Here is a 25,792-nt window from a genome sequence, read left to right on the forward strand (position 1 = left end):
CTTGTTTCTCGGGGTATTTCAGCGTTCTAGATGGTTGAGTTTCTGTTTACATGATGGTGCAATTTTTAATTAAGTGTAGAGTGGTGGGAATTGAAGTGAATCAAAATTTCACTCTGATCAGGCGATACAACCTTTAAAAAAGAAAGTAGGATTATAATGCACAGCTCACCAAAACTATTGCCAGTTTGGACATGGCTAGAAAAGGCTTTGAAAACAAGTTGAAAGCACATCAAAATACTATTATACTATACAAATCTATAGTATTGCTGGAAATAGTCACTTTATAGAATCAACAAAAGGGGGCGCACAATGTCTGAGCGGTTAAAGATACTGAACTTGTCGACTGAAAGGCTGACAGCCTGGGTTGAAGACTCAAGCACCACGCGATGGAATGAGCTCCTGTTACATGCCCTAGCTTCTGCCAACCTTTGAAAGCATGGAGTAGATAAATGGGTACCACTTTGGTAGGACGATAACAACATTCCATGCGTCTCAGCATATAGTTATGCTGGCCACTTGATCAAAGAAGTGTCTTTGGGCAATGCTGGCTCTCTCAGCTAAAAAATGGAGCTGAGCACAAGAAATGGGGGTGGTGGTGGTACTCATCTTTTTCTTAATTGTGGGAGTCAGTATTGTCTAAAGACATTTCTGGACATCACTGGACAGAGGAAACCTTTACCTTTAGAATCAACAAAGGATTGTTTCCAAAGTATAACCCAAGCTATTACTGACTTGAAATTGTCCTGAAGCTTTAAACCCGTGATGGCGAAACTATGGCATGAGTGCCACAGGTGGTACACAGAGCCCTCTCTGCAGGCAAGCCAGTCATTGCCCCAGCCCAGCTCCACTGTGTATGCACATGTGCCTCCCGCCAGCCAGCTGGTTTTTGAGTCTCTGCCACGCATGCAGGGGACGCACGCAGTCATGTCCTCATGCCCAGGGACCTCATGTAGCGCCCCCGTGCTCTGTTTTGGCTTTCAGGTTCATAATGGGGTGCAGGGGTATGCACGTGTGTGTGTGAGAGACACGTGCACATTGCATTATGGGTACAGGCGTGTGTTTTCAGCAAGCAATGACAAAAAGATTAGCCATCATGTCTTAAACCATGTTAAACACACTAAGTTGGATCTCTGCATGCATGATTTGAAACACGGTACAGAAGCGTTTCTTTGCAAACTACTTAGTGTTATAAAGGCACATCTTCAGAGACACGGTGGTAGGAAACTGGTTTTTATTTGGGCAAAGTTTCCTCTCTCTCGGGAGTTGCCAAAACTTCAAAATCTAAAAGTTTAAAAATTGTGGTCAAGATGAAGCATTCCTAATTCCTGCTAAGGCCAGAAGCTTTTATCCCAACTTTTCTGATAATAGAACCCTGTCCTCCTAGATGACTCTTGAGAGCAGCAGTTAACTGTTCTTATAAATGCTTTTTTTGTTAAGAGAGCCTGGAATAGAGCTGTTGAAAATCTTGCAAGTCTCTTCTCCTTTAAACCGATGGCTTGTGGAACTATACAATGTATTGTTCTCATTGGACCCAACTTTGGGGAATATTGCCAGAAACTCCTAGTTATCTGCATACATTCTGGTAAAACTGTATCTGCTTGCTTTGTAATGAGTTTGGCCTTTTTTTTGTAACAAGAAATGATGTTGATAGTATAGAAAGATAGACATATTTTAATTTTAATTTGTTTTTAAGACACATTTTTGAAATGGGTATACCAGCTTCTTTTTTCAACTGTTTACTATTAAATTCTGTAGTAGTCTTTACTACCAATTTTTGATCAAGTCTTTATTCATTTTTTGAGACTGGATTGTATTTTTGCTTGTTGTCTACTTTATTATAATATTAATAAGAAAGTTATTTTAAAAGATTGTATGTTGGCTACTGTACACACATCAGCCAACCATCATCAGATAAAAATACAAGATAAAATGTTAATAGAGTAAATGATACTTTGAAAAAGTGAAACCAGCTACTAACTATGAAACTGAGAATCCGTTTGGTGTTAAGATGTTGGCCTAAAAACCTGGAGACTGTGAGTTCTAATCCTGTTTTAGACAAGGAAGCTGACTGGGTGACCCTGGATCAGTAACTTTCTCTCCGTTCAACTCCCCTCACAGATTTGTTGTTGTGAGAGAAATAGGGAGAGGAAGGAGTATTGTGTATGTGTGCCACCTAGGGTTGTTTATAAAAAATAAAGATGAAATTTTAAAAAAACCGTAAAAAATACAATGCAAATAATATCTTATCAACAGTAATAAGATCTGTAATATAAAGAGAAACTTAGAAGATTATCAGGGCATTGAATATCTAGTGAATATCTAGTTGATATTCAGAAATAACAAACTAAAAGTAAACTTTTACAAATTTATAAATGGTTGTAATTGGAAAAGCCTATAAAGCCCTACAAAATAAGAGCAAGAACAAACCTTTAGTAAATCAATAGTTACAAACATTATGGGTGCTAAACTTTATCTAACCTGTAAAGGCTGAGGATTATCGTCACCAGTATATCATTTGCTAACCACACAGCAAATTTTTGTGCTTTGAAATTCTGATTCAACTGTTTTGATCCTTAGGAATGAGAATTAAAACAACCACAACCTTGATTCCAAGGGTGGCTTCTTTGTAAGTGAAAAAGGATGCTATTGATCTCTTTATACTTGTTATAAGAGGACTTGATATACATTTAAGTTGGCTTCCTCTTGTTCCCACCAGACAGTGGAACTATTTGTTATAACTACTGAACTTGGCTTGAGATCTGTTTACCAGCTAAACTATAACACCCATCACATGTTCTTGATTAAAGCTCAAAAACTTTTTCTGTCCAGAATGAATAGAACCTTGCAGTTTAAGATAAGAGATCAGGCTTTATCTCTCTGGATTTCTCTCTGTTCTTCAGACCTCATCCCTCAATCCTTCTTTCCAAGCGGTTTATAGGATCCAAATCATGAGTTGCCAAGGAGACAACAATCTTTCTAGCATTAGTTCTACTTCAGCCCTCCTCAGTTTTTCCCTCTCCTCCTTCCTTTTATGCAATCTTAAAGGCTGACAAGAAAAAACAAAGAAAGTGATGAGGAAGACACAGCTCAACAGAGGAAGTGCAGTAAAATATTACATAGTACAGGTAGTCCTCGACTTACGACCACAATTGAGTCCAACGTTTATGTTGCTGAGACTTGTGTTAAGTGAGTTTGGTCCCATTTTGCGACCTTTCTTGCTGTAATTGTTAAGTGAATTGCTGCAGTTGTTAAATTAGTAACATGGTTGTTAAATGAATCTGGTTTCCCCATTGACTTTGCTTGTCAGACCCTGGGCTCTCTCAAGTGTCATAAATTAATCAGTGGAACAACTTGCCTCCAGAACAGTGGTGGGATATAGCCAGTTCGCACCAATTTGGGAGAACCGGTTCTTAACTTTCTAAGCAGTTTGGAGAACCAGTTGTTGGAAGAAATATCATTTTGTCCCCGTCCCCCCACTTTACAGGGCTAATCCTGTAAGGAAGACAGGAAGGAAACATTCTGGTGTTGTTTCTAGTCTAATCTTTACTGACCTGCTTACAGAAACTGCCTCTCTGGTTAACCCTTATTACATTGTAACAGCAAAGGCGAAGTGCCCATAGACCTGAGTGACGTTGAGTTGGCCCACGCCCACCCAGTCACATGACCACTGATACCCGCCTACCCAGCTGGTCATCAGGGCAGAGAACTGATTGTTAAATTATTTGAATCCCACCACTGCTCCAGAAGTTGTGAATGCTCCAACATTGGAAGCTTTTAAGAAGAGATTGGATAAACATTTGTCTGAAGTGGCATAGGGTTTGCTGCCTAAGCAGGGGATTGGAGTAGATGACCTCCAAGGTACTTTCTACTTCTCTTCTCTTTTATTCTCTTCTTTTCTATTCCCCCAAGCGTCTGAATTTTGTTCATGTCACCATTGTGAGGCAGCAGGACAAACGGAGGCGATCCAAACATTAACCACAACATTTTATTAGACTTCAACTAACTAGCAACGAAAGAACAAGAGCTTCAGCACCACACTCTGTCTGACAGCTATTTAGACCCTATCCGTCAGACAGGGCAGCCAATCAGCGCTCTGCAATCTCCCGCTCACTGGCTGGCGCGTTTTAGCCAATGAGCGCCACCCTTCAGCCGCCACGGTTGACAGGTTGTAGATCAAGGACTTAGTGCTGGTTGTAAGTCAAGGACTTAGCAATGGGGATGCCACAAGGGCCATAAGTGTGAAAAATGGTCATAACAGTCACTTCTTCAATCCCATTGTAACTTTGAACTGTCACTAAATAATGTGTTGTAAATCCAAAGACCTTACGTGTACCATCTACTTCCAATAGACACTTTGGATTTTATCCCTTCTTCTTCCATTCAACTGGTTGTTGGAGCCCCTTGGGCTTCCTTCCCTTTTATCTTTTTCGTGCTTTCTCCCTTTCCTTTCTCCATCCTCCCTTTCAGAAGTCTTTGGAATGAAAAAAGAAAACAACAGAAATGTAGGTTTGCTGATTTCTTGAACAGCCTAGATAGCAAAGGGGAGCCACATGTGGTAGAAGAAATTGTACCTTCTTAACAAAGAAATTATTTCAATGGTTGCGGCAAGTGACACAAAGATTTAGAGGCAATGCAAATGTAATTAAACTTTCTCAAAATTACCGGTTATGGCTATACTGTACAATAGGAAATGAATAAACTTTGGTGTTCCATTAACAGTGTTGTAAACTGGTGCTCGTCCCTTGCAAGTTTTGATATTGATTTTCTTTCATGAATAGTGAAGAGAATCAACCTGTTTTGATCCTATTCCTTATCATGAGGATCATATAGCCAATTTCTCTGTGCTATGTAATATAATAGGATCAGTGGTGGGATTCAAACATTTTTACTATCGGTTCTGTGGGCGTGGCTTGTTGGGCGTGGCAGGGGAAGAATACTGTAAAATCTCCATTCCCTCCCAATCAGCTGGGAGTCAGGAGGCAGAGAATAGATGGCAGTGGGGCCAGTCAGAGGTGGTATTTGCCAGTTCTTCAAACTACTCAAAATTTCTGCTACTGGTTCTCCAGAACTGGTCAGAACCTGCTGAATACCACCTCTAAATAGAATACCGTTATAGGTAGTCCTCGATTAAACACTGTACGGTTACAAACCCAATTGAGCCTGAAATTTATATTGCTAAGTGAAACATTTCTTAAGTGAGTTTGTCCCATTTTACGACTTTTCTTGCCGCAGTTGTTAAGTGAATTATTGCATTTATTAAAGTTAGTAACATGGTTGTTAAGTGAATCTGGATTTCCCCATTGACTTTGCTTGTTGAAAAGTCGTAAAAGCGGATCATGTGACCTCAGGAGACAACAGCCATCATAAATATGAAGCAGATGCCAACCATCGGAATTCTGATCAAGTGACCAAGAGATGCTGTAACAGTTGTAAGTGTGAAAAATGGCCACAAGTCACTTTTTTCAATGCCGTTGTAGCTTTGAATGGTCACTAAATGAACTTTTGTAAGTCGAGGACTACCTGCAATTGAACCTGGCAATTAGGTCATAGGACATGAAGGCCATAAAAGTGGTCATCATGTGAGTGACAAATTTTATGACTTTTTTGCAGTGGTCTTTAAGGCCGAGTATGTCTTTAATATTCAATGTAATTTTCTTTTAGTGGTTACCTAACAGCTAATTAGATCAGCTCCTGAAGGACGGAGGAAATATTTACAGATACTATAGTGACTGTTTCCCCCTAAATTTGAAAATATGCTATTCTGGATAAACTGAATTTTCCTTTAAAAATGACAACATACTCAATCCATGTTACATTTAGCGGTGTGAGTAACATTTTGAATTTAAGTAGACAAAAGAGATTTAGTTAGGTATGCCACAAAATACCTAAGTCTTTTATATTTACCATGCTCTTGATATAGAACTATTTAGAAATGCCATCCACTGGGCTGTTTTTAAGAGTCTTTATGTGGATTAAACAGTTTTGAAACACACAGACATATTGGGCTATGCTTCTTCCATTCTGAGACCAGATTATTTCAAACACACCTTTACTCCACTGTATCCTAGGGCTTCCTCCAGGTGTTTGCTGTGTTATGTTTCCAGGAAACAGAATGTAATACAGAAGCAGGCTGTGAGGTAGAAGATAAAAAAAAGGTGATTACCTGTCAGCTGGCCTTTGTTTTCCTTTCATGATGCACTACAGCTAGTGCAGGGGTCGGCAACCTTAAACACTCAAAGAGCCACAAAGGTCCTAACCAGAAGCCCCCCGTTCAATTCTGGAGCTGACCGGAAGTCCCTCACCATAGAGTCTCCTCCTAGCACGGCATCCTTTTTCCTCTACCTGTCCTAACCGAAAGCCCTATCAATTGTGGAGCCAACCAGCAACAGGGAGCCACAGCAGAGAGATGAAAGAGCCACATGCAACTCCAGAGCTATAGGTTGCCGACCCCTGAGCTACACTGAAGCATACATTGTGCGAATATTAGCAAATACAGTATGTGATAGACTTCAGTATGATATAGGATGGAAAACTGAGTCAACCTTGAGACTGGTGGGATTTGAACTGCCAAATTGCAGACAGCCAGCAGTTAGCAGAAGTAGCCTGCAGTACTGTACTCTAACCACTGCACCACCGAGGTTGGCATTAGATACATTTTTTAAAAACGAAAAATGTCTTGAGTTGCAGAAAAAGTTTAGGAGTGAAAATTTAGAATTGGTGAATTGAAAAATAGAAAACTGCTCACTTTCAGAAAAAAATTTTTTTTTAAATTAAAGGGCTCTTCACAACAAGGCCTTGCACATGAGTCACCTCTGGGTAGATATTGCTAGAGAATCAGTTTGGTCTAGTGGTTAAGGCACCAGGCCAGAAAGCAAGGGATGAGTTCAAGTCCTGCTTTAGCCACAAAAGCCAGCTGGGCAATTTCGGGCCAGTCACTCTCTTTCAGCCCTACTAACCTCACAAGGTGGTGTTGTGGGGAAAATAGGAGGAGGAAGAGGTCTTAGATACATTCGCTGTCTTAAATTATTTGTAAAAATGCGGGATATAAATAAATAAATACTCCCTAATGCAGGGCACTTTGGCTAAACTGCACAGATAGCCCCATTCTTAGAAGGGTTACCAGGGAGGGTCCTCAAGATAGGCAGAAGTCTTCCAAGGCTGCATATTACCCCCATTAATTGTTAAAGTCCATAATCATAACACTAAAAACATTTAAACATCAAACTTGTAAAAAAAACAACCCTCCATTTGCCTATTCTAGGTAATCAATAAGGCTGTTTTGCAATTATTTTATCGTGGCGAACTTGATATATGAATAGTCCAATCCAGTCCATTGTCACATGCCAACAGTTTTCTTTTCAGTCTTCACAACCATTTATGCTGTAATTAAGCTTTCTTACTAATTTGTGCATAGCCACCGTTCATGCTGCCATTCTGCTCTTAATTTTTCCCATTCCTCTCAAAATAAGCTCATAGAACAAGCTTGGTATGTTAAATACTCTCGGTCAATAGAAGTGGCACCAAGAATGCACCCAGCTTAGGAAAAGGGAGGGAAAAAAAATACAATATACAAATGCCTATTGTATTAGGTAACCTTGCTTGGCTTTCTCTCTTAATACAGAGTTTGAAGAATTTAAACAGATGTAATAGCTGTTGAAAACCTTTTAGCTTCCCCTTGCATTTTTCCTTCAGTGGTTTGAAAGCTTAAACAACTAGTTTTCCCTTTCAGCTATTTTAACTGAAACAAAATCGATGCTTTTTCTGCCTTCCCACAATTTCTAGCTCATTGGTGTGCTTTGTGATGCATTCTCTGCAGTGCCGAACCCTTAGGGGGAGACCAGGCAATTTGCTTATGATGCTTTTGAATTATAAACTTGCAGAGTGCAGGGATGTGGAGCTCCTCCTAGGTCTGCTGGGCTGGAGAGAATCTAAGCCTATCATATGATCTTGCCATTGCGAAAGTGACTTTTGTCGACACAACAGCATTAGATCGATGTGGGTATCAAATCCATGATTGCCATGGCATCTGATCTAGGTAAGGGGAAACTTGGTGCTGGTTGCTTCTGTTTCAAGGATTTACCACAATCTTCTGAATTCAAATACTTTTTGCCTGCATGCTTTTCATAGTTTTGGGAATTACTCAACTTAATTTAAAACACGACACTTTCTCTCTCTCTCTCTCTTTGGTAATTTAAAAATTGGCAAATATCCCCCTTGGAATGCTGTCATCTCCCCTCTTTGTTCCAAATTCGTGCTTTGTTTGGCAAGCAGAAAGTTTTGGCTAATGTCTCATTAAAAAAAGATACTGAGTTAGTTTTGGTGTTCTTGTTTGAATGCTTTAATTTGCTTATGATTGAATTAGCTGTAATCTTAAGTGACTTTTTAAAAATTTTCCTATTGTCAACCTTGCATTTACAGCATACTGTACTGTACTTAGGTCCTCATGTTATAAATTATTGGAGATAGTGCTGAGTTATTCATTTTATTTGTGCATTAACCATACATTTTGAAATCACATGGTGACGTTGAAGTTTTCTTCTGAATAATATATTTGCACAACACTAGTCCTTAATTTAAGCGACACCTTTAAACACGTGTGATGTGAATTAAAATGCCCATTTGAATTCAAGCATCCAAGGTTTATAATTGATGTCAGTTATAGTTAAATCTAAAGGTTCCTCAAAGCACTCATTTTGCAAGCTCACTTTGCAGGATGAAAGCCAAGAAATATATCAAGCATATTTTAATTCAAAGCATATTTTATTTTAAAATGGGATTTCATATACATACCCAGCAACTTTTTTTTTAAAAGAAAGAAGCATAGAGAAGTATCATTTGTGCCTCTATTTCTGCCTTTGCAGGCATGAGTGCAGTATTTGGGCATTAGGATGAGCCACCATAGATGATGCAAAGTGACTCATTTAAGAACAGCTAATGGTATTAGCTGTTTATGAATACTGCAGATATCAGCCTTTTAGAAAATGCTTGATATGAATAGTATGCGTCATATTTCTTTGCCCACTATTACCAGCTTTGGTGCAGAAATTAAAAGACTTGGCTTACTCTGTGAGTAAAATCTGTTGCATTCTCCTTGATAGTTTTTTCCCCCTTCCTTTTAGTTTGCCACAGCAGACTCCCCTATTATATTTATCAATTTTTTTTGCTTCTAAGAACTTGCAGTATTTCTAGAGACTTTCTTTTTTGTTTCTGCTTTAAATCACTTCTTTCAGTTCGCTGCCTCTAAGTAGCAAAAAGACTGCAAGTAATTGTGCCATGTGTTTTTAGCAATTAATGTCTGATCTAATGGAATCCATCCAGGATTAGGCAAATCCTGGCAGGTCAGTCCCAGATGGGTGCTGTAGTCCCTTTCCACAAAGAAGCAAAGTATTTGTACATTGTTCTGACTGATGGAAGTAATAAGCTTAGAGATTCAGTGGAAAGATGACTCAAAGATGAGTTAGGATATGGAGGCAGCAGATCAATGATAATCCTATTTATTCTTGTACACATCTGCTTATAGTAAGAAGATGAGACAAAGTGTATATTCAAATGCGTGTAAATATAATAACAAAGAAATAGTGACTTTATCTTTCAATGCCAATGTGAACTCTTACAGAATAACTTAACTGTTGTCTGTTGAGCTCTGAGTCCAGGGGTGGGTTTCGACCGGTTCGCACCAGTCCCTGCGATCCGGTTGGTCGCCGAACCCGGAAGTAAGTAACTACCGGGAACGGCGAAGCCCACCCCCGCGCCCGCGCGCGCCCGCACACCCGCGCCCGCTCCTTACCCGGTTTTTACGAATTCTGCGCTTTCCATGCATGCGCAGAACGCATACAGCGCTTGCGCGATCCTCCAGGAGCAGCTGGAGCATCGCGCAGACGCTAGTATGCATGCGCGCACCGCGAGCGTGCACGCGCGTGCCACGTGCGTGCGCGAGGACACCGCGTGCGTGCGCGAGGACACCGCTGGCCTCGTTCCAACCGAACCGGTTGGAACGGGGCGAGAAACCCACCCCTGGCTCTGACCATCTGGACTAAGCATTGTGGTGATACTCAATCCAAGCCAATAATAATTACTTTCCTTGCGGTGTTTAATTTTCAGTTAGTCTCTTTTTCTTTTAAACAATTTACCTTTCTAAATAGCATCCAAATGTGTCTTTGAGTCAGTCTTGTCTCCTGGTGACTGTTTGGACTAATCCTTGCAGTTTTCTTGGCAGGGTTTTTCAGAAGTGATTTGCCATTGTCTTCTTTTTAGGGCTGAAAGAGAGTTACTGGCTCAAGGTCATTCAGCTGGCTTTGTGCCTAAGGTGGGACTAAAACTCACAATCTCCTGATTTCTGGCTTGGTGCCTTAACCATTATGCCAGATTGGCTTTCCGAATGTGTCTGTAAATGTGTAATTCAGTATAAATGTGCAAATCCAAAAAATTGATTATTCATTGACAAAGTTATGTTAGTTTTGTGAACAGTTATAGTGTGCCTTGATTGGAAAAGGCACAGGGATACCCAATGTGGCCATTGTAGAATATATATAATTTCCACATGTGCTGAGTATTTCCAAGCTCTGAAATGTAATGCAGAGAAGTGTTATGATGGAGTGTTGGGACATAACCAGAATTTAGAATTGGGGTAGTGGACTGCTGTTTCTTCCCACTTCTCCTTGTGAATGCCAACAAAAGGCCCTTCTTTTCTGAAATGGAACATCCTGAGCCAGGCAGCCATGAAGTGACTATCCAATCTTTCAGGAAATCCACTTATCATTTGCTCTGATGATATTTAAAATCTGTCATATAGTGGACTTTTCCTTCAGTTGAATTTTGTTACTCAGGAGAATTAGGAGTAAGGGTCCAACCCATCTCAGCTTTGCCCAATACATACAAAGAAGGAAAACTTGTGTGTGCAACAGTAGTAGGTTCCGGATCCTGTTGCAACCGGGATGCTGCAACGGGGCCTGGCGTCCACCATGTGAACGCACGCAGCACGTGCATTCGTACTTAACGCCCGCAATGCTCCAGCTGCTCGGCGAAGCGTCATGTAGGCGCCGTACACTCCGTGTGCATGCGTGAAAGCCCCAATTGGCTCAAATAGCAGTAAGGAGAACAGGTGGGTGGGTGGGCCCTCTGGAGCACCATAGCGGAACAGTACCTAGTACTCCCAGCAGGCACTGGTACGCCCACATTGGGGCTTACTGGTCGTATACGACCACTGATGTGCAAGTACAGGAGGTGGATGGTATAGTTGGGTGTCCATAAATAAAGGCTGGAAAGATGATGTAGTGGGGTGGAATGTGAGTGTAAGAAGTTCAGAGGGACCAGAACAACTTGCAAACTTTCTTGCTAAATTTCCTGTTGACTTTGTTTGTGGGAAGTAGGTGGGGAAAGTTGCAAATGGCAGACTCGGTGTAGCCATGGGGCAACACTACAACGGTTGTAAATGCAAGCAGTTTCCCAAGGACCCAAATCAAGATACATGACTGTAGGGACACGGTGATGGTTGGAATGTCGAAAACTGGATCCAAGTAACACTTGATCAATTCTGTCACAACTTCAGTTGGTTGCTGAACGAGGTTGATGAGCATGAACCACATGTTTATCTAGTTTTTTCTGAACTTGGGTCTATGACAATTCTCTGTGGCTAATGCACTATGGCCAACTTGCCATGGCCAACCGGCTGCGGAACAACTTGCCAGAGCCAACTCATTGTGGGACAAGAGTTACCCTAATATCAAAGGAACTGTGAAAAAGAATAATTAAAGAAAGCTTACAAAAGAATAAAATGTGATTGGCAAAAATTAAAATAATTTTTATTTATTTTAAAAAAATAAATAGAATTTGTTAAATTGTCCTGCAGCAAGTTGTCCCATGGCAAGTTGGCTGTAGCAAGTTGTCCCATGGTGCGTTAGCCATGATGGGTTGGCCATGACAAGTTGGCCACAGCAAATTCACTGTGGCAAGTTGTCCCATTCCACTGAACTTAGCTGCCTGTTAAAGCAGCACTGTTTCTTCCAAACTTCCTTAAAGCTCAGCATTACAAGTCTTTTTCAAGAAATTATTAAAACCAACCAATCAAACGAAACCAAAATGGGTCCTTTGCTGACACTGGACCTCCACATACCACTGAAATAGGGAAGATGAGGAAAGGAATAGAAGGGACAGTCTTGTTGTAATACCAGGATCTTGGGTCTTACCGTAATCAGTTTTAAGTAAAATGCAGTAATCCGTGACAGAATGGCTAAGAAATACACATCCTCATTTTTAGTCAAATAAATAAGCAAAGTCATAAACTTGGGTATTACAGTATCAGCATAGATACAGATTATAAAGCCAAATTGTGAGTTTAGACAACCAAGAGGAAGGATATATAAGCAAAATAGAATAAGACCAAGAAAAAAAAGCTCGGGATACATCTACTGAAATTGGAAATGGCTGAAACTAACATAAAACACTACTGATGGGATGGGATTTTTGCTTCATCACCTGCTAGTGAAGAGTAGCAAATGCTGTAGACAAGTATAACAGTAGAAAGACAAGACAAATAATCCATAATACTGGAGAAACGATAAAGGTCATATTCGCCTGCATAAAAGAATCCAGTAGCTTTAAATTAATATTTCTTAATTCTGTAGAATTGTTCTATGGTAGAAAAACAAGTAATGGCAAATATTTCCTACAACCTCAGCTTTCTCAGAAATAGAAAACTGAAAAGTCCCGAAACATAATTTTGCTCTGACAAGAAGTCCGGGAATAACAAGGAAAAGGGGAGAAAATACAAAGTGATGGCCGGAATAATTTGTAAATTAATTTTGGGATTAAAGTTGACTTAAATGTCACATACATAAAGCAATCAAGAGTTGCATGAATTCCTGGAGAATTGGTTCAAATATAGTTATTTTATGTATGTCAGAATTCTACTCCTGCAGTATTAGTTCCAGTTTGGGTGATTGTTGGAGTGGATTTTTTTTTTCTAAATAATATAACATTATTATTTAGTTACCATAATTTTTATTTCCATCCTAAAGAGATTAACAGTAGAAAAGAATGTTTAATGACTTCACAAGGCAGAGCTGGAATCTTTTCTGGCCTTGGTTAAAAACTATTGGATCCTTCCTAAAGAATTCCAAAGAGATTAGGAATAGGAAGTGCTGTTCCTCATAAAAAAAAAGAAAAAGAAACTTTGTTGTGTGTATATACTGGAGGAGAAAGGCTGCTCTTTCCTCTGCACTTTATAAGCCTGAGGCTAAACTATAAAATGAAGTTGGTGAAGATTGTCACAGAATGGAATATTGTGGATGATCTGCTGAACTTTTTAAAAAAGCTCTAGCAATGCACTTCTCATTAGAAATGTCATCATTCTCCTGTTCAAAATCCGTAGAATTTACATTTAACACATCTATACGTTTGAAGAGCTTTCTTGACAAGACTTTGCATACCATTAAGAAAATAAAGGAAATGCTTTTTACAGTAAAGACACATACTAGAACTAGGAAGCTAATATTTTTAGAAACGGGAGTTTAGAATTGGGTTAGTGGACTGCTGTTTCTGCCCACTTCTCCTTGTGGATGCCAACAAAAGGCACAGGCACAATATGTCTCCTTTCGACTCATTTCCAGGACATTTAGTATCCTTCCTTTTCCTAATTTTAACGGAGTAAAATTCCAGCACCAAACTCATAAATTAGGGAAAACAAGGAGGCTCCAAAAATGTGCTTAAAGCATTTTGTGTTAATTATCCCCTTAAGATAAATCTGCTAGACTGATATAGCTTTTTTCCCTTGGCAAAGGGTCTATCGGGTAGTATCTATCAAAATACTAAATTAAAACAAAATCACAGTAGTGTTTAAAGAGAAAAATTGTGCATTATTGATGCAGAATAGGAAAATATCTATTTCTACTTCTACCTTTTTTATAGCTTGGAATTTAAAATAGATCCCTCCCCTCCTTTTCCCTCTCCTTTCTTCCTTTCCCTTTTCTTTTCTTTCCCTTCCTTCCCTTTTCCGCTCTTCCTTTCCTTTCCCTTTCCCCCCTTCCTTCCCCTCTCTTCCTTTCCCTTCCATTTCCTTTCCCTCCCCTCCCCTCTCTTCCTTTCCCTTCCCTTCCATTTCCTTTCCCTCCTCTCCCCTCTCTTCCTTTCCCTTTCGTTCCATTTCCTTTCCCTCCCCTCCCTTCCTTTTCCTTCCCTTCCATTTCTTTTCCATCCCCACTCTTCCTTTCCCTTCTCTTCCATTTCCTTTCCCTCCCCTCCTCTCTCTTCCTTTGCCTTCCATTTCTTTTCCCTCCCCTCCCCTCCTTTCCCTTCCCTTCCATTTCCTTTCCCTCCCTTCCCTTCCTTTCCCTTCCCTTCCCATTCTACATGCCTTTCACTATTACCAGTTTAAACATGGTTTAGTCAGGGTAATATTTTCTTTGTGAATAACCTCCTTACATTTTGAGGTTCCAATTTCAATATGACTAACATTTCGTAATCTGCCTGCTGCCTGTTCAGTTTTTATTATTAACTCATAATTATTGACATGACACTTTTTGTTTTTTTGATGTCACTGCTAGGAAATATGAGGTACACACTGCCCTGGCCTTTTGTGACTTTCATTAGCCAGATTCTGCAGCTGTAGTCCCACAGCGCCACATGGCAAGTCTCATCTCTGCTTTTACAGCTGTATTTGTGTTTTGTTTTTTCCTTAATAACTGGCAGTCATTCGGACTTCTTAAAAAAATTAAGTCCTCCTCCTTAAATAATTTTAACCCTGCCAAATATACAATATTCCCTTGACTGAACTGAGGTAATTAATGGTTCCTTGGCTTGCTGTCTGAAACCTTTGCAAGTTGTTATGTGTGGCTTTGGCGTTGAGACGGAAGGAAGTGAATAGTTTAGGATATAAGCAATTAAATTTGGAATTGGTGACTTTTAGTTATGCATTTAGGTATTTAGGACAAAATGAAGACTGGGTTTTTTTTTTGGCATTGTATCAACATAATATTGATTACTGGAATTTGAAGGCATAACTGTTAACAGTGCTAATCTTGTACTGGTGTCATAAATTCATAAGTGAATAAACTTCCGCTGGTAGTTCTGTATTTTTTGCTCATTGCAGAATGTTTAGGCAAGGGAGAATAATGATGAGGATGAGGATGAACACTTTGCTATGGACATCCCTGAATAGAAAACACACTTACCCAGTTGCACATTTGGTTTGTGCAAATGTATCAAGAAAATGGTCTTTATACTCAGCTATATTTACCTCCTCGCGACCAATTCGATCACACAGATTAGGCCTCCTCCGAATTCCATCTGCCAGTCAGTGTCAACTGGCGACTACGCAGAGGAGAGCCTTCTCTGTAGTAGCTCCGACCCTGTGGAACGATCTCCCCGTGGAGATCCGTACCCTCACCACCCTCCAGACCTTCCGCACAGCCCTTAAGATCTGGCTATCCCGTCAGGCCTGGGGTTAGATTGTAATCCGTCCCCACCCGAATGAATGAATGTTGTGTTTTATTTTTAATTATGTATTGTTATATGTTTTACTGTTTGTGTTCCCCTCCCTATGGATTGTAAGCCGCCCTGAGTCCCCCCAGGGAAAAGGGCGGCCTATAAATAAACTTTCCTATTCCTATTCCTATATTTACACCGGCTTTTTCTATTTGCAGGTGGCAGTAGGTGTCCAAAGATCTTAGTCGCTCCAACCTGCTCTTTAGACAGTACAATTCGGCTGTACAAGCCAAGCACCTGCAATGAAGTGGTTCAAGGAGTAAATGGAAGCGATCCAGTTAAGTGTTTTCCGTGGCCAGCTTCAAACTCCAAGCCACAAGGTAAGTCGTATCTCAGATGTCTACCTGACTGTGTCACTTCCTTGAATTAATGATACAACACATGTTGCACCAATAAAACGACTGGCTTGCTTGGATGAATGAAGATTTAGCCAGGAATTGTGGCATTATGAGTAGACTAGATTGAAAATATGAGAGATGAATATAGTGTGGTCTAGTGCAGGGGTCAGCAATCCGCAGCTCTGGAGCCACATGTGGCTCTTTCATCCCTCTGCTGCGGCTCCCTGTTGCCAGTTGGTTAAAGGGAAAAGGATGCCATGCTAGGAGAAGATTCTATGGTGAGGGAACCAGACTTCCAGCCGGCAGACAAAAAAGGATGCCATGCTAGGAGGAGACTATGATGGGGGAACTGGACTTCCGGTGGCCTCCAGAATTGAACGGGGGCTTCCAGTTAGGATCTTGGTGGCTCTTTGAGTATTTAAGGTTGCTGACCCCAGGTCTAGTGGTTAAGGTACCAGGCTAGAAGCCAGGAGTCTATGAGTTCTAGTCCTTAGGCATGAAAACCAGCTGGATGACCTTGGCTCGGTCACTTTCTTTAGTCCAACTCCACCTCACAGGATTGTTGTGGGGGAAATTGAAGGAAGAAGTATTGTGAGTGTTTGCCACCTTGAATTATTTATAAAAACAATAAAAGTGGGGTAATAAAAGAATAAAGGAAGGCCCTGAAGACCTGGTTCTGCCAACAGGCCTGGGGAACACAGAGCGGGATGGAGCCCATTAGAGCCTGTGTGATGTGTTGTCGCCAGGGTGGGGTGGGGAGTTATTATATTATTTTATTAATTTATTATGTGATTTTTTTTCTTTTATTCAATTATTGTTTTATATGTGAAGTTTTTTATATTCCTGTAAGCCGCCTTTGAGTCACCATGTGCAAATAGGCAGCAATATAAATTTCCTAAAATAAATAAATAATATCATTTTAGTATTAAAAGATTATTTTATTTAGCAACTCAATATTTCTTTTTCTAATGGAAGCAATTATATACTGCAAATCGGCTTCCACAGTTTTTTAGAAGAATTTAAGGTAGGAATATTGAGGTGGGGGGGGGAATGTCTTTCCTAGATGCGTGGCTTTGTTAATTGGGCCTTTTCCTGCTTAAAGAGAGTGGCATAAGGATCACATGCCGTCACAACTGGTACACTGTGCACGGGGCCGGGCGTCCTAGTCGGGCATGTGCGCTGCACACGCCACCGCCCTGCAACACCCAGCTGCTTGGCAGAGGTTGTGCAGACATCGCAAGCTGTGCGCGCATGCGCAATTGGCCTGTTCGCATTATAAACAGCTATGGAATGCGGGCAGGCGGGTGGACCAAACGAGCCACCATACCAGTATGGTGGTCGTTGCTCCCGGCTACTACCGGTACGGCTGTACCAGGCCATACTTCCCGTAACCCACCACTGATCTCTACTGGTGGTACCTGTTCTCATTTTCATATTGCTGGCTGACCTTGGTTGATCCTGAAAAGCTAAGTGGAGGGAGACATTTGGGTGAGAGAGACCACCAGGAAATCCCAGGGATGTATGCTAGATAGGGAAGTTGAAACAATTTCTCAGAAGAAGACAATGGGAAAACATTTCCATGTTATTGCCCAGAAAAATACATGGTTATGTCAATGCAGTACAATTATTTGGACTTGACTTCAGGTCGAAGAAGACTTTGGTCTACTCATTGGTCTTAGTGGATCAGGTGTTAGCATTATTGCTGGTTAGTGTGAGAGCAAAAATCTTTGTTCCCAGTGGACACAATCATCACAATGGCATCAGTTTATTGAATTAAAGCTTGAATACAGTTGTTCTGTTAATATATTCCTCCGTTCCAGCACAACTAATTAGAAGGACACAGCATTGATTAGCACAGGTATCCTTACACACTTCACACACTTGTCACAGTGTTCCTTTTCATCTCTTATTTTATGACATAAAAGTATTGGATTATAAACAGCTGGTTTTCATTAGTTTTGTCATGGAACATTTTTATAGTTTAGAAGACAATTTGGAAAGTATGTCTAGGTTTTCTTGTCTTGATTTCTAGTACATTAATTTCTCAATCATACTTTGATTTTCTCCTGGTGTTTTGGCATATCATTGTTTTAGTTGAGTCTAACATTTCCATATAACTTTAGATGGACTGAAGATCCTTCCTGAGATGTGAGTGTTCATCATATAGCTCATTAAGTTAGTTATATATCTCGATTTCTAGAAAATATTATTCGCTGGTCAAATCTGCACAGAGATTATATTCCATTCAAACATGGACTATATTGTTCAGTTAGGCCTTGAAGTTCTCCTTGTCTCCTGTTATTTGTAAAAGTCAGTGGTGGCTTTGTTTTATTAAGGAATTTTGTTAATAAAATAATGTAATACCCAGAGCAAGCACTGAGTTTGAACTGCAGTAGTTATAGAGGAGGCTAAACTCTTATTGTGGCACAATGTAATGATCTCTTTTAAGTGGAAATAAAGATAATCATTTATCTTTGCTTTGTTGAATATCATTTTGAAGAACAGAGCTCATACCATGGAACTTAGTTTCTAACTCTGTGATCTTCACTGCTCTCTTCTGAATCTCTTTCAATTATTTATCTAAATCCTTCCCATGGTTGGTGCCCATATGTGAAAATAACAGTGGAGATGGGGATAAAGCTAATGCAGAAAATAATGGCTATATTTTTCAAATATTTTGCAAATTATATTTCTATTAATTTTGTTTTATGTTGATATTGCACATTAGTTGATATTTAATATGAGGGTCAGTCTTGCAATAAGATGGTATATGATTATGTGTTTATTGTAGTGCAATAAATAGAAGGCATCTGAGTTCAAAATACTATCTGTAGCATAAACTGTCTAATGTTCCTGCCTGGGTGAATTCTTTGCAACCATTCCCTGCTAAAGACTGCTATTAGTGTCATAGTTCTGCATGGGGATGAATTCATTCTTCCAAGTTTCTCTTGATACCATGAGGGTACAATATTACACTGAGCAATCTCATCTGCCTCTTAACCTGCTATCATAGCTATCATAGGATCACATGGTCCCAATAGAGCAGGGGTGTCAAACTCACGCCCTGTGGGCCAGATGTGTTACCTGCTGGCCCAGTTTAGTGAAGGAGAAAAAAGTCATGATACGTCACGTGATGCTGCCATGATGATGCAGGTTTGACACCCCTGCAATAGAGCATCTCTGGAAATGTTCTTGGTCCAAAACAATGACTCATAGAGTGATGTGATAGTCAACGCATAGGTGGTTTCTTCTGAACTTGGTTCATTCCAATACAAGGCAGTGATTAATGAAGAATTAGAGAGTGAACTTCACTGGCTGAATACTTTTGAACACTTAACCACAAATCTTTACATTTAGGCTATGTAGGGAGAAACCTTGCTTCTTGAATTTAATTCTGAATGATGCTTGCTTCTGTTATCATTTATTGGAATATTTTGCTTTATCCCTTCTTGAACCTTGAAGGTGAATTGTCTTTATTACAAACTGTGTAAGGCATTGATCTGTTGAAGACCATTCCTGTGCTGTTGGTTTTAGTTATCTGCAGTTGTTAAAAGTATGGATAAAAGAAGATAATAAAACTATGTATGATATTGAAAAAGCACTTAGATCATTTCCTACTGTGGAATAACCTCAGAATTTAGGTTGCTTACATCTGACCCAATAGGAGAGAGATAGAATAGACTAGAAGCATTATTAATATGCTTCAACAGATTTATGATTTATGTTCTTATTGCAATATGCTGCTTTGAATAATTAATTAAAACATGAATTTCAAGATTTAAGTGGAGGTGTTATGACAAATGGTCTCATAATCTTTTTTTTCCCCAGATTAGATTCAGAATTTATCTAGATAGATCACAAGGTAATTGAAATTAAGATTTTAGCATTTACTATAGCTTGTAAATAAAACATAATAAAACGATAGTTTGAATAACAATGATTCTAAATATTTTTTTTTAGGAGAAACTGCTTTTGTTTCTGTTCTGGATTACAGGACAGTGATTTATGCATTTCGGATAATTTACACAGTAGCTATATATTTTCTGGAAATGGAAAGAAATGTGTGAAGTTGTTTCAACTGAGATTAAATTTGATAGAATAGCAATACAGATGTACATTGTATAACTGCATTGTAGTAAAAATATTTTAATTATGGTTGGTCACATAGTCATCCAGATGTTTGGATTGGATTTCATATTTTTATCCACCTATTGAGTCCTTCCATGACCTGAAATGGGCAGATGTTGTTCTTGGGTGGCGTTAAAAGGTATTGTCTCTGGATGTAAGCTTTTTCTAAGTAAAGCTGCCTTTTGGAATTGATTGGAGGTGATTTTGTTAATGCCAATGATGTTCATGTGGTGTTCCAGATGGTTTGGCATTTTGCCCAAAATCCCTATTACAATTGATACCATTTTTGCTTTCTTTTGCCACAGTCTTTCTATTTCCATTTGCAGGTCTTAATATTTTGTGATATTCTCCAGTTCTTTCTCTTCTCTTCTGCTGTCTCTGGGAACTGCAGTATGCACTATCCAGACTTTCTTGTCTTTCTTATCCAAAGTTAAGTCTGGGGTGGCAAGTACTTGTTTTAATGCTAAAGTCCTAGAGCAATTTAGCTTCTTCGTTTTCTACTATTTCGTGATCCCATCAGTTCTTGGTTGCAGGCAAATAATCTTACGAATAACCCAGTGCTCTTGATGAAAGAAATGTCTTTCTGGGTTCGGCTCCAAGTGGGGAAAAAGACACTGGGGACATGGAGGCTGCTTGGAAAGATGATTTTAATGGTGGACAGGACCACATGGCTTGAGTCCTGAACAGGAAAGGGGATCACATGCTTCAATCTTGGTGGAGAAAAGAGAAGGGAGGACTGAGATGCTGAGTCCCTGGTTTTATGCCCTCTCTGGCCTTTGATCTTGAGCTTGTATTCTGATTGGTTGTCAGACTCCCATGGGGCCATGCAGGGGCAACTCTCTAGGCTGTGTTTTGAGTCCAGGTTTGGTTGAGTTCTCAGATGCCATGTGGTCAGTTGGGTAAAGTGCCAATTTTATCATGCCTTAATCCCATCCCCTGGAGCTGAAGTGGAGAACCCTTTATTATGTAAAGGGACTAGCTTGGCCTTCTTAACGGCCCATTGACAAAAGGGGGGGGGCAGGAAACTGCAGGAAGTTTCTGTTTTTTAAAACATGTTTCTTTCTTTTCACATCCAGAGAAATATTCTGCCTTTTCCATATTTCCTAGGATATTTCATTTTTCTGGGAGAGGGCTGGGTGATAACTTCCTACACTCCATTGTTACCATTTTCTCATGCCGTTGTTTGTAGACAGTCTGTATGATCTTCTTGCAGCAGCTAACCAGGTAGTGCACATTCTGTTCAGTTTCTTTGCATAGGAGACATTTACTGTCTGTTTGTTGTCTTCTCAATTCTGGCTTTATATGTATTTGTTCTTAATGTTTGTTCTTGTGCAACCAGAATTAACCTATATCTTTCTTCAATTTTCCTGTTCTTTAGCCATGGCCAAGACTTGTTCCCTGCTTTTTTTTTTAATGTACTAGCCATATAATACTTTGCCTTGCAAACTTTCCTAGTTTCCATTTGGCCTTTCTTGTAGGCCAGTTTAGTCTCTACAGTGTTGACTAAACCTTCCTGGTATACTAGCTTCAGTGAACTTACCTCACTATCCAGATATTATTTCAACGCCCTTTTTATCACGATTATTAACAGAACACTTTCCCTGGTGTACAGTATGATTGTGCATTCAGAGATCTGTCTTGAAAGATGTCTGTCTTTAATGAAGTGGAAAATATTCAAAGTCGGTTTTTGCTGCTTCTGATTTGTGAGGCAGTCCCTAATCATCTGGAGTGACATTTTGGATAACATAGAAGAGTGGGGAGATGGGAAACGTTTTTCAGTATGCCTGAATATGATATATATATATATATATATCCCTACTTCCATCCAGCACAAATATAACATATTTGTTTATTAATTATTGATTGATTGATTGATTGATTGATTGATTGAAAGATTACTGTGTTGGCATAGCTAAATGGCCTACAACTGGCTGAACATCATCTCTAAGAAACTTCCTGGGAACACTCCTAGGGTGCATTTAGTTTGCGCTGAAAAAAAATATTCAACCAAAATTCTAGAACCGTGATGGCGAACCTATGACATGCGTGCCACAGGTGGCACGCAAAGCCCTCTCTGCGGGCACACAAGCTGTTGCCCCAACTCAGCTCCACTGCACATGCACGCATGCCCCCTGCCGGCCAGCTGATTTTCAAGTCTCTGCTGTGCATTCATGGGGGGACATATGCGGGAGATGTGTGTGCATGCAGAAGGCTGGGTGGCGCCTCTCCCCCCTCCACAGCCTGATTTTGGTCCCAGGGGGCTGCAGGGAGGGCTGCTAGGGCAAAAATGGGCCCCGGGGGAGGTGCGGCGGGCATGTGCAGAGGGGCAAGTGTGTGGAGGGGTGTTGCGCACGCATTGCATTATGGGGGCAGGCATGCGTGCGCACTGTCACACGCACACACTTTCAGCATGCGACAACAAAAAAGTTAGCCATCACTTTTCTAGAACAAGATGCACTTTCATATTGCATGTATGTAGCGATTACAGGTAGTCCTCAACTTAGGACCACAATTGAGCCCAACATTTATGTTGCTAAGTGAAACATTCGTTAAGTGAGGTTTGCCCCATTTTATGACTTTTCTTGCCACTATTGCTAAGTTAATCATTGCAGTTGTTAAGTTAGAAACAGTTATTAAAGGGAATTTGGCTTCCCCCACTAACTTTGCTTGCCAGAAGGTCGCAAAAGGTAATCACATCACCCCAGGACATTGCAATGGTCATCAATATTAACCAGTTGCCAAGTGTCTGAATTTTGATCATGTAACTATGGGAATGCTGCAACGGTCATAAATATGAAAATGGTCATAAGTTACTTTTTGCAGTGCCGTTGTAACTTTGAACGGTCACCATAGGAACTGTTGCAAGTTAAGGACTACCTGCACTGTAAAGCACAGGAAATATAGGAAATAATATTGCTTGACCAATGAGGATGAAATCTATTTTAGAACAAAAGGAGTTTTTGTGGAATAATGATACCGTGTTTCCCCGAAAATAAGACAGGGTCTTATTTTCTTTTGACCCCCCCCCCCAATAAGCACTTGGCATTTTGGGGGAGCATGGTCACCTCATGGCTGTTTTACAATATTTTTGGGGAGGGCTTATTTTCAGGGGAGGGCTCATTTTAGCGCATGTGCTCAAAAGCCCGATTGGGCTTATTATCCAGAGAGGTCTTAATTTTCAGGGAAACAGGCTACCAATTTTTTTTTTTTTTTTTGCACAGAGCCAATTGATACTATTCCTTTATTGCTCTTGGTTATTTCCAAACAAAATGCTAGTGCAATTTAGTATGCAGTGAGACATCAGTAGGAACACATGTGAGCTATGTTTTTTCCTCATAATTAATTATTGGAGTTCTGTCACTTTATTCTAAATCATACTCTGTAACCAGGAAGACACATTAGGAGCAGGGAACATCACAGCTGGGCTCCACTTAGAGTAGGTGGTACTTGTTCAGTGTTCTTTGTGAAACACTGGTCCTCCCAAACTGGCAGTTTCCTTTCCTTTCCTTTCACCATCATTATACTTTCTGGCACAGCAATCTGGTTGCAGGGCTGCGTGTTTCTTGGCAAGGAAGTGAATCTTTAAACATGTACTACTTTTTCCACTTATTCAGCCTGGTACTTCTGGCGTTTCTTATGGAAACCGGCAGCTCTGATATTTGCCTTATGATTTTAAATACGATCGTTGATTCATTGAAGCTGCTTCGTCCTCCTCAGGGCTTTCCTCTTGCCTTGCAAATTGATCTCAAATTTCTCCCCTTCCCTTCAGAAGATTTATCATCTCCGTGAGTTGTATATTCAATTTCTCAACCAATTGTCTGTTGTTCGTCGGTCTAGATTAAGTGACCACCAACCTTTAGGGCACCAGGGACCAGTTCTGTGTAGAGAGTTTTTTCCGTGGAACGGAGGGGGCGTGGTTTTGCATGCTGCTTGCATATTGCGGATGGTGCTTTGTTTGGTTGCGCGACCTGGTTTCTGGCATGCTGTTGCCTGGTGCTAATCCACGGACCAGGGTTTGGGGACCCCTGGTCTAGATCAGTGGTGGGTTTCAAAAATTTTTCGAACCTACTCTGTGGGTGCGGCCTCCTTTGTGGGAGTGGCTTGCCGGCCATGTGACCTGGTGGGAGTGGCTTGCTGGCCATGTGTTTTCTTTCTTTCTTTCTTTCTTTCTTTCTTTCTTTCTTTCTTTCTTTCTTTCTTTCTTTCTTTCTCTCTCTCTCTCTCTCTCTCTTTCCCTCCTTTTGTCTCTCTGTCCCTTTTTCCTTTTTTTCTTTCATCTCTCTCACTTTTTCTTTCTTTTTTCTTTTTTCTTTTTTTCTTCCTTTCTTTCTCTTTCTCTCTCTGTGTGTGTGTGTGTGTGTGTGTGTGTCAGTGGTGGGTTTCAAAATTTTTTGGAACCTCTTCTGTAGGTGTGGCCTGCTTTCTGGTGGAACCTCTTCTAACCAGTTCGGTAGATTTGACGAACCAGTTCACCGAACTGGTGCGAACTGGTAGGAACCCACCTCTGGTCTAGATCTCCCAGTCTGCTCTAGAGGAAAATTTAAAAAGTTGAGGGTAGTCCTCGACTTGTGGCTGTAATTGAGTCCACAGTTTCATTTGTAAATCATAAAATGAGTCATCACATGATTATGCCCAATTTGCCATCTTTTCTTTCATACCATTGTTTGCTATGGGGCATTTTTTGCCAGACCCTGGAAATAAATATCAGTTTCTGGGGGGAAAAAACCATGGTATATTACAGTCACATGATCACTAAGCAACCACTAAGTAAAGGACTCCCTGTATAGTCAGTTGTTATGGCACTTCCAATAAAATATATAGAGTAATTGTGAAAATTCCTGGAGCATTACCTATTTGTTCCCAAGATATGGCTGCCAGTCTGAGGACATTTCTGCATTAATAGGCAGAACATAATAAAGTAGCTTGAACTCTATATGTGTTGAGTCTGGTTGTTTGCACCTGACAATTTTCTTGCTTTTTCTTCTCTGAGTTTATTACAGAAGAGGGTCAGTTGAAATGCTGCTGTGATTTTGTTGTTACAATTGATTTCACTCTGTTGTGTGCAGTACTTTACATCCTGGAATAATTGATTTATAAATCTCTATGCATTTCTGGTTGTGTGGAGCAGATTTGTTGGCTTGTAGATAATTTTGTTTCAGACAACTTCATGTGTTAGAATGATCAAGTACTGCAGCAATGGCCTGCAGCTGAATTAAAGTTCTTAATCTTTGTTGGTGGCATGGGGTAGCAGTAGTAGCTACCAGCACTGCCTTTACTAGCTCCTTTTCTATAGTTGTAATTTGCCTAACTATATGGAAACTGCAGCTTTTGGAGATCCATTTGGCTGGTAGCCCTGACATCTCCAGCCCTTTCACCTAATTTGAGAAATCTGATAAAAAGCAATTTGGAACTTCTCCATTCTCATTAAATGCTGGGTTGATAAAGTATATTTAACCTGCAGTTGTTCCCTAAAGTTGGCAGTTTAAAAGCTTGCTCATATATTCTGTAATTGATGCTTAGTGTGGCATTAGAAGTAGATTGTGTTTCTAGATGGAGAAAGAATCAAACAATCCACATCACCAGGCCAGTCTTTAAATATGTATATTCTTCATGCATAAGGCTATATCTGTGATAGATGTAGTTGTAACTTGTAGTAGATGTAGTAGCAACTGCTGGCAGGCCACGCCCTAAATAATAAAAAATAATGTAAATGATGTAATTTCCCTGTTCTTTATTGTATGTTGGAAGACATCACATCTCCCTGCTTTTCTAGCCAGGTTGTATGAAATCATGTAGGGCACGGGTGTTAACATTGTGGCATCATGCTGCTGTCATGTGACGTTTCA

The 25,792-nt window shown here is 40.2% G+C and overlaps 1 protein-coding gene across 3 annotated transcripts in view; it reads left to right on the forward strand.

Annotated features, from left to right (window-relative positions):
- Positions 1 to 25,792, forward strand: part of FGD4 (FYVE, RhoGEF and PH domain containing 4) — a 140,222-nt gene that overhangs the window by 66,227 nt on the left and 48,203 nt on the right. For 2 of the 3 annotated variants that reach the window (XM_087722983.1, XM_087722982.1), the window contains exon 2: positions 15,639 to 15,800. Coding sequence is in view for 1 of the 3 variants with exons in the window: in XM_087722980.1 (XP_087579106.1) it covers positions 8,011 to 8,035; positions 15,639 to 15,800 (187 nt within the window). In the remaining 2 variants the exon portion in view is untranslated. Of the gene's footprint in view, positions 1 to 7,965; positions 8,036 to 15,638; positions 15,801 to 25,792 lie in introns of those variants that run through there. The other variant, XM_087722980.1, reaches the window with a different exon arrangement.

Source organism: Thamnophis sirtalis, unplaced genomic scaffold (genome assembly GCF_051295495.1).
Source record: "Thamnophis sirtalis isolate CommonGarterSnake01/CBP01778 unplaced genomic scaffold, rThaSir2_p1.2 scaffold_9, whole genome shotgun sequence".
NCBI classification, from domain to species: Eukaryota; Metazoa; Chordata; class Lepidosauria; order Squamata; family Natricidae; genus Thamnophis; species Thamnophis sirtalis.